Source organism: Raphanus sativus, chromosome 9, assembly GCF_000801105.2.
Source record: "Raphanus sativus cultivar WK10039 chromosome 9, ASM80110v3, whole genome shotgun sequence".
NCBI classification, from domain to species: Eukaryota; Viridiplantae; Streptophyta; class Magnoliopsida; order Brassicales; family Brassicaceae; genus Raphanus; species Raphanus sativus.
The window spans coordinates 35,523,977-35,541,999 of record NC_079519.1 but is presented as its reverse complement, the minus strand read 5'-3'; the positions used below and the strand labels follow the sequence as shown (position 1 = coordinate 35,541,999).

General features: G+C 33.4%; 2 protein-coding genes across 2 annotated transcripts; one reads left to right on the top strand and one right to left on the bottom strand.

Moving 5' to 3' along the window:
• Positions 1–3,534: 3,534 nt before the first annotated feature.
• Positions 3,535–8,497, top strand: LOC108828339 (DExH-box ATP-dependent RNA helicase DExH9). Its single transcript, XM_018601994.2, has 14 exons — positions 3,535–3,968; positions 4,220–4,420; positions 4,504–4,722; positions 4,894–5,232; positions 5,474–5,578; positions 5,844–5,954; positions 6,074–6,324; positions 6,423–6,546; positions 6,623–6,905; positions 6,994–7,148; positions 7,246–7,389; positions 7,464–7,696; positions 7,777–8,041; positions 8,137–8,497. The coding sequence occupies exons 1-14, from the start codon at positions 3,696–3,698 to the stop codon at positions 8,413–8,415; spliced, it is 2,982 nt and encodes a 993-aa protein (XP_018457496.2). The 5' UTR covers positions 3,535–3,695; the 3' UTR covers positions 8,416–8,497.
• Positions 8,498–11,052: 2,555 nt separating this feature from the next.
• Positions 11,053–16,186, bottom strand: LOC108823589 (protein NRT1/ PTR FAMILY 4.3). Its single transcript, XM_056995395.1, is given in 6 exon segments — positions 11,053–12,038; positions 12,425–12,552; positions 14,224–14,334; positions 14,336–14,665; positions 15,141–15,358; positions 15,883–16,186. Coding segments are annotated over 6 exon segments (1,785 nt in total). The 5' UTR covers positions 16,046–16,186; the 3' UTR covers positions 11,053–11,203.
• Positions 16,187–18,023: the final 1,837 nt, after the last annotated feature.

Genomic DNA, 18,023 nt, shown 5'->3' with positions numbered 1-18,023 from the left:
TTTGATATATATATATAATTATATGAGAGGTAAAATAGAATAATACATCTATTAATTTTATTATGCACTAAATATTTTTATGCTTCCACTGTTTTCTAATTAAGATGGCTATATTTTTAATATATATCGCAGTATTAAACTTTATTTAATAATTCTGTAGCTTAAATAAATTAATATAATTCTATAACTAATTTGTAAACATAAACATCAACTGTAACCACAAACCACAATATAATCAAATAACCTAATTTTATTATGTTTATAATTATTTTTATTAAATTAAACGTACATTCATCTAATTCTTAATAGTTAACTTTATAAACAAAAAATATTTAATAATAATACAAATATTGTTTTATGATACTTATTTTAAAATTATGTAAAAGTACATGATTTATCTTTTTGCGTATATAATAAGTTCAACTGTATTTAATAATTATTGAATAATTAGTCTATTAAGTTACTTAATTAAATTTATCATTTTATTTAATAATATAATTACTTAGAAAATACTAAAAAGCTTATTGACGTTTTTTAAATAATAAATCTATTAATATTCATTTATAATATTAACAATTTTATTTATAATTTAACAGAAAGATTAAATAATTTTTGTAAGACAACAAATTATTCAAAACTAAAAAAAATATTATGGAAGAATAATCTTAAGTTCGGTAATGATTTGATAATGCATTCTAGTAATGGTCTTAATATAAATAATGACCAAATCAACTTTAATAAAAAATTAAACCAAAGTGTTAATTCTTTCTTTTTGAATAACCGAAAGGTGATCAAGACCTTAGGACGGACCGACTAATCCCCTCAGGCTGGGCGCAGTGGTTGTTAATATCGAGATATGGCGTAACTAACCCTGCCAATGGGAATCGAGTTAGAAGCACACAAGCTGAAGTAATAGCCCAATGCACTGTTGGTTAATTTGAATGACATTTTTATAGATCAGACCTAAGAGTAAAGTTGTTTGTAGTATTTCTGTTTTAAGAATATTCTCTCAGTTTTGTATGAATTGACCAAAACCTGTTTTGCATAATTTCTTAAAGAACTACTTGAAATGAAAATGGAATATTAAATTCACATTATTACAAAAATCTTAAGGGAAAAAAGGAAGAAGGGGATGGTAATATGACAAAAGGTTGTCTCCCGACTCCCATCAAAGCCATTTGAAGATGTTCATAGAGATGCCCTTGGGAAAACGATTACCCTTGTTAACTCTATGCGCTGTATTTCCTTATCTCATACATATTTGTTTTGTTTAAATCGGTGTAGATTTAGTTGAGTTTGTTTGGTTTGTTCGGTTTTGATTTTTTGCCTACCCATAATTTTTACACATCACACATTTATTTCGTTTTAAAGTTATTATTAGAGTTTGACTTGCGTTTGCGCATATATACTTTTTATTTTAATAAAATATATTAAAGTTTATAAGTAAATTTTAATATTTACTTATATATCATATATTTTGGGTATTCATAATTTTTGTATCTCAAGTATAAAAAAAGGTAATTCTCTCAAATATCACTTTTTAAGTTTTTGTCACAAAATAGCATTCAGAAATAAAATATTAAAAAAATACTTTTTATTTTGAAAATTTTAATATTTATTTTTTATTTTTAAAAATTTGAATACAATCCTAAAACTCCATCCCTTAAAAAGCCTAAGTCTTAAATTAATTAATCTAAAGATTATAAATGCATATTTACCCTTTAATAAAAAAAATTTGATCACTTTTTTTTGTAATACTATTTTTGTGATAAAAATTTGGTTTGGTTTGGTGTTTTTTTTTTCTTGTTCAACAAAAGGTAGTGGTTTGGTTTGGTGTTATCTTCGTCTTTTCCTCTATAAAAAATGGGAATTCGGCCAAAAAAATCATAAACTTTGCACGAATTGTCATAATAAATACGAACATATTGGCTGGCCAAAAAAACACCGAACTATACAGTGAAACCTCTATAAATTAATAATGCTGGGAATACACCAAAACTATAATTTTTTATTAATTTATAGAGATTATTAATTTATCGAGATACTAATTGAACTAAAAACTTAATTTAAGACTATGAAATTATATTAATTTATAGAGATATTAATTTATAGATTATTAATTTAAAGATGTTATACTGTATTTGACTTTAAACTTTAATCAATAAGTTATCACTGACTCGCCAAATTAAACACATCGTTACAGAATGATTAAACGACGTTTGCAAAATCGTTAAGTAAAACGACGTCGTTTTGAGATGGAATGAAACGACGTCGTTTTACCTATTTTTATTATCAAAAATATGTTAATCGCGTGGATTGAACCTGAGAACTCATGGCTAAATGATGAGGTTTCTTGCCACTAGACTACTGTCACTTTTAAGAATATCTATAACATGTTTTTTTTTATTGAGTATCAAACAAATCTCAAAAATCTAAATTCTTTTTAAAAAATTCCAAAAAATCTTAAAAATTCAAGAAAATTCTGAAAAGTAAAATTAAAATTGAAATTACAAATAAGTTTTTTTTTAAAAAAAAATCAATACATTAAAAATTTCAAAAAAATCTAAAATAATTCAAAAAATGCAACGAATTAAATTTAATGATTAAAAAACTTGAAACATATTTTTAAATAAATTAACTTATGTAATATAAAATAAAAATGATATTTATCACACTATAGATTTTAGTATGAATAATGTATTTAAGATAAAATAGAAAAATGATAATTAAGATACAATAAACAAATGATATTATCACAAAAATTTTTTCTAAAATATGATAATAATTAAATGAAAAACATTTGTAGTGTGATAAATATAATTTTTCTATTTTATCTCAAATATATTAATTTGTAATAAAAAATGTATGATTAATGTATTTAAGATAAAAAAACTCAAATGATTTTAGTTACATTAAATTTTATAAAAAAAGTTAATGTTTTGATTTTTTTTAAAAATATTTATAATTTCAATTTTACTTTTTAATTTTCAGATTTTTTTGAATTTTTAAGATTTTTTGGAATTTTTTAAAAAAGAATTTAGATTTTTCAAGATTTGTTTGATACTCAATAAAAGAAAACATATTATGGATATTCTTAAAAGTGACAGTAGTCTAGTGGCAAGAAACCTCGTCATTTGGTCATGAGTTCTCTGGTTTTCTCTGGTTCGATCCACGCGAACAATATATTTTTGTTAATAAAAATAGGTAAAACGACGTCGTTTTACTTAACGATCTTTGTATTTAACGTTGATTAACTAACGTTTTAATTAAGTGTCTTAATTTGTTCGGTCAATTAAAATTTCTTAATAAACTGATAAAAGTCAAAAAAAGTTTAGGGTTGCTTTGGCCAACTTCGAGTCCATATTTCTTTTGGTCATTCTTACCATGTTCGTGTTTTTTTTTCCGAATTCCCATTAAAAAAGAGTAGGTTTTCGGATATTAAAGCTGGGTCGGAATCGAAATTGTAAAAAGAGTTAAACCCATAAACCTTGAAGTTGTCGACAAAAAAAAAAAAAACTTGAAGTTGATTTAGGGTTTTGTTGGATGGGAAGAAAGTTTATGTGTCTTTTCCCAAAACTACCCTTATCGGCACTTTCTCATTACAACACCTAAATCTCCTTCTACCGTTTGTTTGTTCGCCGCTAAGTCCTCCACGGCGTTTTCCTCTCGAACGCATTCATACAAACACATTCTCCATGGGTTCAGTGAAGAGAAAATCGGCCGAGGAATCTTCTGATTGTGCTCCACCGCAGAAGCTTCAGAGAGAAGATGATGATGATTCCACTCAGATCATCAACGAAGAGCTCGTGGGTTGCGTTCACGACGTCTCCTTCCCTGAAAACTACGTCCCTCCTGCTCCCTCCTCCTCCAACGGAGACAACAAACCACCGGCAAAAGAGTTCCCTTTCGCCCTTGACTCCTTCCAGTCTGAAGCTATCAAGTGTCTCGATAATGGCGAATCTGTCATGGTAAGCTCAATAATTGATTTAAAGATCCAAACTTTAAAGGTCCTTGTGTCATAAAAAACCGTCTAGACATAATCTTAGGTTCCGCAAGAATGTTTTTTTTTGGTGTCTGAATATGTTGAATAATCGATTTAAAGTTCCAAACTTTGACGGTTATTATGTAATAAAATTGTGTAGAGGTCACCTTAGGTTTGGAAAGAATGGATTTTGCAATGTGGATATAAACTGAAAGTGTTCGGTTTATATATGTTCAGGTCTCAGCTCATACATCAGCTGGTAAAACAGTTGTGGCATCCTATGCTATCGCCATGTCTTTAAGAGAGAACCAGAGGGTTATTTACACCTCACCTATTAAGGCATTGAGTAATCAGAAGTACAGAGATTTTAAAGAAGAGTTTTCTGACGTTGGTTTGATGACTGGGGATGTCACAATTGATCCTAACGCCTCTTGTCTGGTGAGTGTCTTTGATGCAGACTAATGAAATTGCTTTAATTCGCTATTTGTTCTTAATTTTTGGTGTTTTTTTTTTGTTTTCAGGTCATGACCACAGAGATCTTGCGTAGCATGCAGTACAAAGGGTCAGAGGTTATGAGGGAGGTTGCTTGGATTATTTTTGATGAGGTGCATTACATGCGTGATAGCGAAAGAGGTGTGGTTTGGGAAGAAAGTATTGTAATGGCTCCCAAGAATTCTCGTTTTGTGTTTCTTTCTGCGACTGTGCCTAATGCGAAGGAGTTTGCTGATTGGGTTGCAAAGGTGATTCACTCTTACTTATCCATCTACTTCACCTGTGTGAATGGAATAATACATTACTATACTGTTTCTACTATCTACATGATAGCAAAACTTGTCCAAGTAAAAAAGATATTGAAAAGTTTTATATGGTTTGGTTTCTCTGGATATGTGAATTTATTGTTGGTTTTGCAGGTTCACAAACAACCATGCCATATTGTTTACACTGATTATAGGCCAACTCCGCTTCAGCACTATGTATTCCCTGCCGGAGGGAGTGGACTTTACTTGGTTGTGGATGAAAAGGCTAAATTCCACGAGGATAGCTTCCAGAAATCTCTTAACGCATTGGTTCCTGCGAATGATGCTGACAAGAAAAGAGGGAATGGGAAATCTCAAAAGGGGTTGATGCTTGGAAAACTTGGTGAAGAAAGTGACATCTTCAAACTGGTGAAAATGATTATTCAGCGGCAATATGATCCCGTGATTTTGTTCAGTTTCAGCAAAAAGGAATGTGAGGCACTTGCTATGCAGGTTAGTTTTTCTTCTTCTTACTCTTACCAACAACATCACAGCAGCATTCTTTTCATTTTATTTTTGTGTATATTTTGTTTGTATACAGTTAATACTTGTTTTTATGATTTCTCTAGTGTCATAATCTGCACCTTGCACTGTCTTGTTTTATGTGTATTGTCAAACCTGAAGTTCATTATGTGCTTGTAGTCACTCGTTCTGTCTAAAACATTATTGTTATGTTATTCTGTTTGCTCCACAGATGTCTAAGATGGACTTAAACAGTGACGATGAGAAAGATTCCGTGGAGACAATCTTTACTAGCGCAATCGATATGCTTTCAGATGATGATAAGAAGCTACCTCAGGCAAGCATTCATTAAACTTTTTCTATGATGCCTGAGACTTTGAATAATGCTTGAGACTTGTACATTTTAATTGCCTTGTAGACACCTTCTTTATCAAAGACTTATGTTCTCTAAGTATTATACCTATCACTAACATGCAATAGCTTATATTCCTTAGTCCTGATGATCCTCTTTTTAGTTGATCCAGTTTCAGATGTGATTTGGTTGTTGGTTATACTTGTTCTGCGGGAAAACTGACATCGTTCCTTGGCTTCATGTACTGTAGGTTTCAAATATTTTACCCATCTTAAAACGTGGTATCGGGGTTCATCATTCGGGTCTGCTACCGATTTTGAAAGAAGTAATTGAGATATTATTTCAAGAAGGTCTGATTAAGGTATGTAAACTTATGATGGTTGCCTTTACTCTCTGTGCCATGCATCACTTCATTTAAGGTTTTCCCCTTTTGAATTCCTTTTCCTTCTCTTTCTAACGTTTGAAAGTATTTTCTTTCAGTGTTTGTTTGCAACAGAGACATTTAGTATTGGATTGAACATGCCGGCAAAGACGGTTGTGTTTACAAATGTACGCAAGTTCGATGGAGACAAGTTCCGCTGGCTATCTAGTGGTGAGTACATTCAGATGAGTGGTCGTGCTGGACGTCGAGGTATTGACAAACGAGGTATCTGCATCCTCATGGTTGATGAGAAAATGGAACCCGCTGTTGCTAAATCAATGCTCAAAGGAAGTGCTGATGCTTTGAACAGGTTACAAAAAATTATCAAGATGCTTTGAGATTTGTGCTTTTAAAAAAACTTTAGTAATTGACCTTATACTGTTTTGTTCCCCCTTTTTTTTCCATCAGTGCCTTCCATTTGAGCTATAACATGCTTCTAAACCAGTTGCGGAGTGAAGATGGTGATCCTGAGAATCTTCTCCGCAATTCATTCTTTCAGTTTCAAGCTGACCGTGCTATCCCGGATCTCGAGGTACAGTTGCATAATGATTAAATGTCAGATTTGTTGATTGTATAATGTGATTTTATTATTGTCTGGTCTTTTGCAGAAGCAAATAAAAGCTCTTCAAGAAGAGAGAGACTCCATGGTGATTGAAGAAGAAGAAAGCCTAAAGAATTACTATAACCTGATTTTGCAATACAAGAGTCTGAAGAAGGATATACGTGAGATTGTGTTCTCTCCAAAGTACTGCTTACCTTTTTTGCTGCCAAACAGAGCTGTTTGCTTGGACTGCACGAACGAAGATGGAGAGCCACAGTCATTCAGCATTGAAGACCAGGAGACATGGGGAGTGATAATGAAATTCAACAAAGTTAAAAACTTATCTGAAGGTTAGAATCTGAGAATTACTTTTTTAAAAAAAAATTAAATGTTATTTAAGAGTGATGATTCCATCTTGACATGAGAAATTCTTTCCAGATGATGATAATAAAAGACCAGAGGATGCAAACTACACCGTAGATGTGCTGACTAGATGTTTGGTCAGCAGAGATGGCGCTGGCAAGAAGAAAATTAAGCCTGTGCCATTTAAAGAGCGTGGTGAGCCTGTTGTGGTCTCTGTTCCTTTATCTCAGGTAACATGGCTGCTGAGTTTATAATGTTTACACATTCTAATGTGGCCTATCCTTCCGGTTTCTGCTTTAAGATCTTATTCTTTATAATGATGGACAGATTAAGAGCTTAAGCAGTGCAATCATGAATATACCGAAAGATTATTTACAACTTGAAGCTAGAGAGAATGCTCTGAAGAAGGTCTCTGAGTTACTCTCTAGACATCCTGATGGAATACCCCTAGATCCTGAAGTTGATATGAAGGTACATTGTTTTTTACTCTATTAGTCTTCTGTTTTTGCTCTGTAGGGATGAATACAAAACTTTTATTTCATTAGATTCGGAGCAGCTCTTACAAAACGACTGTTCGTCGACTTGAGGCTGTGGAAAACCTATTTGAAAAATACAAGATTGCAAAATCTCCACTCATAGGAGAGAAGCTGAAAGTTCTACACATGAAGGAAGAGCTAACAGCCAAGATCAAATCACTTAAGAAGGCCGTCAGATCCTCAACAGCTTTGGCGTTTAAAGATGAACTTAAGGCCAGAAAGCGTGTTTTGCGAAGGCTAGGGTAAGTAACCAATCTTGTCTTGACTGTAATACTGTTTCTTTGTTATGTTGATATGATTGTATAAAACTTCTTTAACGCAGATACATCACCAGCGATGGTGTTGTGGAGTTGAAAGGGAAGGTTGCATGCGAAATCAGCAGTGCAGAAGAATTGACACTAACGGAGCTAATGTTCAGTGGTGTCTTCAAGGAGGCAAAGGTGGAGGAATTGGTTTCTCTCCTCTCTTGCTTTGTGTGGCGAGAGAGGCTCCCTGACGCAGCCAAACCCAGAGAAGAACTCGACTTGCTCTTCATACAGTTACAAGACACAGCCAGGCGTGTCGCTGAATGTCAGCTTGACTGCAAGGTAATCACTAGCAACACTCTTTTCCTCTCTGCTCATACAGCAAAAACCTGACCATTTGAAGATTTGGATCCATAACTTTTGTGACAATGTAACAGGTTGATATCGATGTGGAGAGTTTTGTGCACTCGTTCAGACCGGATATAATGGAGGCGGTGTATGCGTGGGCAAAAGGGTCGAAGTTTTACGAGATCATGGAGATAGCTCGTGTTTTCGAAGGGAGCTTGATCAGAGCGATAAGGAGAATGGAGGAAGTTCTGCAGCAGCTCATAGTAGCTGCAAAATCCATTGGAGAAACACAGCTTGAAGCTAAACTAGAAGAAGCTGTTTCCAAGATCAAGAGAGACATTGTATTCGCAGCGTCTCTTTACTTGTGATATGCTATTTTGTTTTCTTTCAGAGTTTCGTTTGTACCTTACGCTCATTTTATTAAAGATTTTATAAATGTGTACTAAAAACACTATAGAAGCCATTGAGTGTTTAATTTCATAATTCTCTATACACGGACTTGCAGACTTCTCAATTTTCATGTGTCTTGAGATCTCTTTTTTTTTCTACTGCTTTCGTCTTTCCTACGAGGCATATGCGTTTGAACAGTGATATATCACAAAACGTTGTCGGTTAAGCCCCATAGCAAAGATGCAGTCACGTTCAAGATTCTCAAGATTTAAAATCTATATTGAAGCTATGACCCCAAAAGAACTGGGTTTGATAGAGAGAAAACAATCAAAGAGGCTAATAATCACCTTTGTGCAGCTACGTATCTGTCTAAAAGGAACAATAAGATGCATATTTGGAAACAAATGGCTGATGCCTGTTTAAGTTTTGACTAAATATCATTTGATGGGCAGCTTAATCAGCTAAAGAAAAGCAAGGACCCCAATATGCATGCTAGACTGACGAAGTTCATGTTCCGCTTAACACCAACTCGAAGCTCTTCATTTTCACCCCTGCGTATTCCATAATTTTTCCGCTTTGTTAGGACCGGATGCGCTGCACGCATACGTTTCAAAACAAGGTCTATAATTAAGATTACTGCATGTTGTTAAATGAACATCAAACCCTAATTATAACATCTTCAGATTGGAAACAACCAACAAAATAAAGTATACTCCTGGTACAACAATCTGATAATTCCATCAGCTCGTTTAGATAGACTAGATCTTAAGTCGACAAAAAAAAAAAAGATAGACTAGATCTTATAACACTTGGTACATGCCCGACCCAGCAGCATAAACCACTGCCTAAACCAAAAAATGTTTTGGCGTCCTTTCATATTTTTTCTACTTTGGCACCTAGAGAGCAGGTGCTTCCCCAGCTTTAGGCCAGGGTCGGCAGTATACACCTACACGGCTCCATATATGGAATTGGCCTGAGATTGTTTTCTGCGTTTCGTACGTTTGATTGAAGATTATCAAAACATATCGTCAAGTAAAAAATAAAAGCAGGGTTCCAGAAGATTCAGTGTCCCTATATTTTTACAGCCATAGTTTATTTACTTTTATTTACAGATATAATTTAAAGATATATATAGTTTAAAGATGAGGTATACACTGTTTATACATTTGAACAGAAAATATATCTGTACAAATAGTAGAAATTGCAATTTACAAACTCAAGAGCAGCAGGAAATTATAGAAAGGCATCACAAATTATGAAACCCACTTCTTGTAATAACTCTATAGTTGAAGGAACTGTGTTGGGTGGGAGATTGTACTAATGCCACTAAATTGGGAGACAAATTGATCAAACATTTAACCATAGATGAGTAAAGTAAAGTGGACATAAAGAAATTATTAGTACATAGTGGATAAAGGGAAGGAGAGCCAATCTTTAACACCAAACATGTTCCAGACATGTTTCTTACCATTAGATTGTGTGCAAATTGTGAACATCATTGAGGAAAAGTGAAAATTCATCACTTTTCATTGTGTTCCTCTTCTTTTTTCACCTTTCTTCAATTTACTTTTGTTGGAAAGAAAATGTTGGTGTTGTGTTTCCTGTTTGTATGTTACTGTTATGTCACACTGACAATGATTCCCTAAGTTTTACAGAACATTCAAGTTTTTTTATATTAATTAATTTAGTGAGGTTTAGACTTTGAACTTTTGCATCGAAATACTTTTTTTGTCTAATTAGAATTTGGTTAGCATGATAGTCCTTTTGCATACGCAAAGTAGAGCAGTTAGACATAATTAAAATTCTGAAAAATATATGAAAAGATACTAATAAGTTTATGCAAAGTAGAATGGTTGGACTACGTCCTTGATTAATAAAGACTTTACTACAATTTTAGATTTTTGGTGACATCAAAGGTAAATTCGACGGTAAGATGAACAACAATAACATTACAACAGTAAAGCATGGCATATAAGTGTTACAAGGAGAGACTTGTTCGAATTAGAGAGATCCTATCTTCACTTGAATCTTTGAAACCACAGTTTGGAAGAGTTTCAAATAGTCTGAACGACGTTGAGATACCCTAGTGAAAGGGTTTTGAAGAGGGATTAGAACCCGATTGAGGCTAAATAACCCGTCAAACGAATGAGATCAGCTCTAAAACCGACCTTATTGACCTGGGAGACTAGGTGAAACTCAAGTGATCCGAAGATCAAAATAATCAGTAAGCAAGATGACGAGGCAGTTGAAGCTATATTTCTTCTCCGTGAATTTGACTCTAAAACGAACAGCATGGTTGACATAGTCGGAGCTTGAGCAGCCAGGGTCAGAGATTTCATTAGAGTAGCTTGGTCAGAGAGAGTTGAGCCATAAACTCTGGTTCTAGAGACTTCGTCCAGAAGAGCCAAGGATGCTGTTACCTAAAAGAAGAGACTCATCATGAAAGTTATTGGCTTGTTGGAAGTGATGTCGAGCATCGACTTCCCAAAACAAACAATGACAAGCAGAAATAAGCGTATACGTAATATTATCTGTAACCATCTGTAAATTGGACGCAGGAGTTTTACGACATATTATCTGATTGTTCTACTACTAATGCGTATACGTAATAACAGTTTGGTGCGGTTACCGGGGACCATTTGTTTTTTTTATATATAAAAATGATAACAGGGAGTAACGTGAGACTATGAAATCAATATACTACGTCAATAAACTTATTCATTATTAATTATATGCTGTAGTTTTAAACATTTAATATGCATCAAGCTAAATGTTATCATCTCCCACCACATTAGAGTTGTTGCTTCTCGAAGACTTAATGTTCCAACGAGACCAGAAGAGATAGCTAAGAAAGTTCAGTAGACTGAGAACCGCTAAAAGCCAATAAAACAGATCGAGCCTGTCTTTGTTCAGATCGTTGTCCCCGAGCCACCCTTTGGAGTTGACTGACGTGGAAGTTATCTTGTTCACGATCGAAACGAGTACAGAGCTCAAGTAAAACCCAAAGGAATACGAACAATAAGTCAAAGCCATCAGGAATGACTCCATGCCCTTTGCAGATTGTTTGTAAAAGAACTCAATCAATCCAACGGCAGTAAACATCTCTGAGATCCCAAAGATCAAGAACTGCGGCGTGATCCAGAAGATACTCAAGATTCTACCGTCAATAACCGAAGAGTCTCTACGTTTCTTCTCGAGTAAGGCAGCTGAAACCATGGAGAAAGTAGAGAGGAATAGTCCAATTCCTATCCGAGTCAATGGAGTAATGCCTGAGTTGTGTCCCGTGAACTTGCGCGCAAAAGGAACGAATAGAGAGTCGTAGAGAGGGACGAGGAAGATGAGCATTATGTAAGGGATTGCTTGGAGTGAAGCCGGCGGAATGTGGAAGGAATTTGATAGACTAGTGTTCATGGAACTTCCTTGTTGAACCGAGAACGTTTGGAGCTGAGCTAAGATAGTGTTGAAGACGATGGTGCTTGCGAAAATTGGAACAAGTGAAATTAAGGTTTTGACTTGCTCTACTTGTGATACCGTGCAAAGCTTCCATGGACTCTCCTTTGTGTTTGTTTCTTGGACTTTGATGCATGCCTTGTCCAAGAACCTGCCAATAGTACATAAAGTTTAAAAATATTTTCACTGATTTCATGCAAATTTGTGCTAGCTTGTGACTTTTTTTGTCATTGTTATAAAATAATATTTATTTTCTATAATATGTATGGATGATATTTTTGTTTATCTTATGTGGTAAAGGTTTATTAAGGATTTTTGATTGAAACATTTAAATTACACTTTATTTGGAAAAAAAACATGTAACTAAAAGCAAATATGAACACGCACAGACCAAATTCTTTCTATTGAAGTTGTGGTTTGATTTGGTCTGATAAGAAAGTGGATATATATAACACCAAAACGACCAGAAAGTTAAATATATGTGAAAGAAGTATATCCTAATAAAGAAAAAGTGAAATAATGAGTTCAATGTAAGACCTGAGACGAGGAGTGTGTGGTAAAGTGGATGAAGGTACGACGTCATTTGAGGCATGATGTCCTCCATGAAGCATTCTTGGGTCCGAGGGAGCCACAAGCTTTCTTTTTGATATGGCAGCCACAACAACCTGATATACAGAAACCACTTCGTATTAATAATTTTACCAAAAATAATTAATATTGATGTATATCATGAAAAGATATATTATACAGTTATACGTTTGCTGACTACAGAAGGTGATATCAAATTTTTTTTCAAAGAACCACCATAACTATACAGTTATACATTAAAAAAATACAATTATATATTTCTACTGTTATCAACAACAACAAAAACGAACAATTATAATGTTTTCTTTGAACAGCAGCTTTTCTCTTTTCATAAGTCAGCATGGGCCAAACTATACTAGCATTGTCTTGTCTACACACGTGTGAGTACGTAATCAAAATTCCTCACTTTGATCATATCTCTATGCATGTTTTTATTGTCTTTTAAAGAAACCCAGGTGGATCGAATTTTATATTTTAAGGAATCACAATATATAATTTGGATTTTATAAATACCAATGGAAAATGTTTTAACACTAGATCTTACGAGTACTTCAGTTACTATATTATTTAATATCGTCTAAAATATTTTTAAGAACCAATTTTGTTTTGCCAGAACTAATACCCAGAATTTTGTAAATATTACACACAGAAAAAAAAACTTTATAATTTCAAAAAAAAAACTTTATATATATATATACTCATCTACTTAGACACAACATGCAAATTAAAATAAATAACAATGATTTTAAATGATGATGGGCGATCAGAAAACTAGAACGTATTATTATTTATAATTAACTGTCATTGAACAATACAAATTTTGGCAAAAAACATACAAATTTAAAATAGTGGACTATGTGATAGCTACACTTATCTGAGAATTAGTCAGATGACAAAAGCCTTCACTTGTGTAAATTAAACAGTAAAAGCTTAATCTCGTATAGTGCGTACCGTTGACGGAAAAAATTGCAAGTTTTGAACAAATCATATGTAAAGTGTTTTTTTTTCGTAGGACTACATGTAAACTGTTACTATTCCTTTGTAATACTAGTAGTTAATTAGTCATAATAACTTATATAAGTGCTTGATATTTATTATTATCCGTTGGAGAAATAAGTCAACTATATTGTTTATTAGTTTATATGTGTGGATGCTCTTAAGCTTTGATCCACAATATATATGCTCATGGGTCCAACTTCAGTGGACCTAAGTATAATATACGCATGCAGACAAATTTTGAAAAACAAATACCTCTCATCAACTTTTCGTTTACTTAAACATATATTTTCTCATAACTCAACTCAGGTAAAACTTCCAAAAAGATTGTGTATAGTACAGTATATACTAATTATACTTAAGCAAGCAATGAGGTACAACTAGCTTGGGATTTATCTAATAAAAAGCCATTATGATTAATGAATATGTCTTTCCTGTGTAAGACACACTACCACAGAAATTTAGGTTCACCTATAGTGACTGATTTTTTGTTTTTAGTTACAACTAGACTTGGAACTATTATTAATCTCGATCTTTCGTTATTAAATTAAAGACAACATAATCATATGTAAGACAAAATCTGATAACTTATATAAGTTTTTTTCTCTGTCAAAAAACTTATATAAGCTTTTGTTTAAAGAACTTATATCATTTCTCTGCGGAATATGTATTTTTTGATTCTATTGTTATCCTAAATTGAGTCTGTATTTTTGAGTATTCGAATTGTTAATAAAAAAGAAGTCAAAACTAACTTGGGCAATGGGAGTGAAGATGCTTCGACGTGGACGTTTGTTACGAAAAAACATAGTGCCGGAGACTAAGCTAATGAGGCCCATCGTCATGGCTGCAGCAGAGACTCCAAAATCCAACATCCATGCCTGAATGAGTTTGGACCCAAACGAGGAGAGTTAGCGCGATAAGCTCGCCCATGGAGAAGGCGAAATAGGCGGCATTGAAGTAAGATGAGAGCCTTTTAGATTGTTTAGGATGTGACTGACAGAACTGGTCCGCACCGTGAGCTATCATGTTTGGTTTAACACAGCCACTTCCTAAAGCCACCAAGTAGAGTGCCATGAAGAAGAACGTTGCCTTGAAACCTTTTGCTTCTTCACATGAGCTTTGGTCTATAAGTGGGTTACACTTTGCTGGCTTTAGTTGAGGTAAATGTGCTTGTACTGATAATAGTATGAAACCCTGGGAAGACACATGGCATTAATAAAGAGTCAAAACACCAATTAATTAATAACTAAAAAGTCTGTAGAATTATAAACTTTGATCTTAAACATTGATATCATCAATTAAAGTTATCATTACATTTCTCTAAGAAAAAAAAAATTAAAGTCTCAGAACTAGAAATTTGATCTTAAACGTTTTTAACTTGATTTTATCTTAAACATTAACTGATGATGTTAAATGCTCTTTCTTTGTTGCGATGAAATATTCGTGAATAAATAATAAAATTATGATATAACACACCAAAAGCATGCATGGACGCATACACGTAATTAAATAGTTCCGTCATATATATATATATATATATATATATATATATAATTTACTTATATACATAAAATAGGGTCCCATATTTGTTTCAAAATGGACGCCATGGGAACTCCTAGATCTATATATACTTTTATGAAATATATAGAATTGGAGAGCATAGACATACAGAAAGCTCAACGAAGCCAAAGATGAGGATGGTCCAGAAGCTGCCGAGAAAGGCGTCAGAGAGGTAGCCCCCGAGGAGGCCGAAGATAAAGATTGTGCCGACAAAGTTGGTAACAATATTGGCCGCTTTAGACAAGGGGAAATGCATTTCGTTGATAACATATGTTATAAGGTTGTTCCCTACTGCTGCTATCCCCATTATCTCAAAGGCTTGTAGTCCTTAAAACAGAGTTAAAATCACAAATCGATAAGCCATTGAATAATTGTGAGATCTTAAATTGACGAAGGTCCATGGAATATATAATTATGGTAAGTGGGACCATAACTTGGATAAGGATGGTTTCTTATGGACCAAGACACTAGTATAATATGATCCATCACTGGTTACAAACAGATCTTTAACACTAAAATTAGTTTTTTTTAGAGATAATATATACATATATTGAGAGAGAGAGAGAGAGAGAGAGAGAAGAGAGAGAGAGAGAGAGAGAGAGAGAGAGAGAGAGAGAGAGAGAGAGAGAGAGAGAGAGAGAGAGAGAGAGAGAGAGAGAGAGAGAGAGAGAGAGAGAGAGAGAGAGAGAGAGAGAGAGAGAGAGAGAGAGAGAGAGAGAGAGAGAGAGAGAGAGAGAGAGAGAGAGAGAGAGAGAGAGAGAGAGAGAGAGAGAGAGAGAGAGAGAGAGAGAGAGAGAGAGAGAGAGAGAGAGAGAGAGAGAGAGAGAGAGAGAGAGAGAGAGAGAGAGTACCAAGGACAAAGAGAGCAGCTCTCATTCCACCATGCTTGCTAGGGTTGGAAGGTCTTCCTCTCCAATCAACACTTTCTTCTTCAGTCAGTTCCCAGTTTTTCGTTTCATTACTAATATTCTCCTCTTGTTCCCATTTCTTACTTTGATTGTTTCCCTCTTCCATCTCTTACGAACCCCACAGACAACCTAAGTTTCTCTCTAGATATATCTATACTTTAGCTGTGAGAGAGGGGAGAAAGAAAAAAAGATTGGTTATCAATTGGTTTATGTTTTAGTTTCTTATAAGACAAATAGAGTTGGCTGATTGGCCCTTCAATTTATAATGGAGTAAAGATGAATAGAGGGAGCCAAAGTCATTGACTTTTTGGCCTTGTGTATGTAACCACAACTATAGTTTTGAATTTCAACAATATATTTTTACCTTTAAATGCCCCACATCATCTTTTATCATGTAGTATAATTAATTCAACACATGTTCAACTTTTATACTTTTTAATGGTTTTGTTTAATGAAATTCAACACCATATCTTACCATCTTCATTTCATATACTTTTTACCATATACTATTGTTAAATGAAATTAAATTAACTAAAAGTTTCGAAAGTATTTTTCAATAGTAAATTAAATATTTGAAAATATTTTCTATGTTCAAAAAAATGAAATCAATCTCTATTTGTATAGAATGAGAAATAAATAACTTTTGATAAATAAAAATAAATTAATTTATTAAAGAATAATTAGTGTTAAATAATAAATATGTAATAAAATAACAAAAAAACTTTACAACTAATAATAACAAAACACATGGTGTTGTTGATTCCATACTTTTTATTTAACATGTTGAAAGAATTCAACTATGTTTACTTCAAGACCATTGTTTATTTTTCAACATCCTTAATTATAATATAAAATCAACAGTTTTTTAGCAAAAAAAAAAAAAAAAAAAACTCAACAGTTAAATAATTTATTTAATATGCATTGTAAAGAGTTAAACATGTCCATTGTATGCAGTCTAGCACTAAGTTTTGATAGGCAGAAACGAATACGCCGTGTGTCTCTCAATTTGTCCCACACGCACTTTCTACAAAAGGTGTAAGTCTCTCACCCACCACAAATTTTGCATTTTCATTTTGTTGCTTAATTATGATAGCTAGATCAGTTGAATTTGGAAAGTTATAAAGTATTGAGTAAATGCGTGTGTGTGTTTTTGCGAAAATGATGGGCATAAGGGATGGTTAAATACAAAAGATATTAGGTTTTATACTTTTTGATGTTTACTTGTTGGTCATGTTACTTTCATTTACCTTTTCAGCGTATATATATGAAGAGTCATAAGGTTATGTCATTTATATGAACTTTCATGATACCTCACTATCGTGCATGTTTAAAGCATTTGGTAGTGATTTACTGGAAATTTTAAAGGGTCGTGTTCTATTTGTTTTTTTTGTTTTTGGTAAAAGTGTTGTATTTGTTGATAAAGGTTTCTGTCAATAATATTTGTATTGCTTTTGTGTTGTGCTCTCGTACTCTGTTTCTCTTTTTACGGTCTCGTCACACTTTATTTAGGTCGAAATACATGACGCACATTATTACACACTTTCTTGTGCGACAAACATCTTGAACTTCCGGAACAAAATCACTAATATTAAAATTTTAGCCAAAAAATTATAATGAACCAATTCCGATTCATGGTATTTAAGTGACAAAATAAATCATTTTATATTGGGATACTGTGGTTGATTATTCCCTCTGGATTTCAATCATAATTAACCATTGTAGATTGTAGATCATCTTAAATGGTTGATGAAAAAAAGACGATACAAGTAAATGACAATAAATATACAAATTTCACACGCTCAACTGAATCACTCTTTTGCAAAATGCATTCAACAGTATTACGCAAAAATGTAAATCTTAGAAATGGCTTGTTTTGGGGTCTCAAAAACATATTATCTTAAGGTGACTAATTTTATAAAGTGACTCTAGGTGAACGAGAAGGCTACACCGACTCTAGGTGAACAAGAAGTATGGAAACCTCCTCCGGGGAATATGATAAAGTGCAATGTGGGTGCTTCTTGGAGAAATGACCTGCAGTGGAGTGGTGCGGCCTAGATCATCCGAGACTCAAATGGAAGGGCTAT

Excerpts from the sequence above, each read along its gene's own strand:
- LOC108828339 (XM_018601994.2), top strand. The coding sequence starts at position 3,696 with ATGGGTTCAGTGAAGAGAAAATCGGCCGAGGAATCTTCTGATTGTGCT. Across the intron at positions 4,421-4,503 it reads ATCCTAACGCCTCTTGTCTG|GTCATGACCACAGAGATCTT; the intron begins GTGAGTGTCTTT and ends TTTTGTTTTCAG. Across the intron at positions 6,906-6,993 it reads AGTTAAAAACTTATCTGAAG|ATGATGATAATAAAAGACCA; the intron begins GTTAGAATCTGA and ends AATTCTTTCCAG.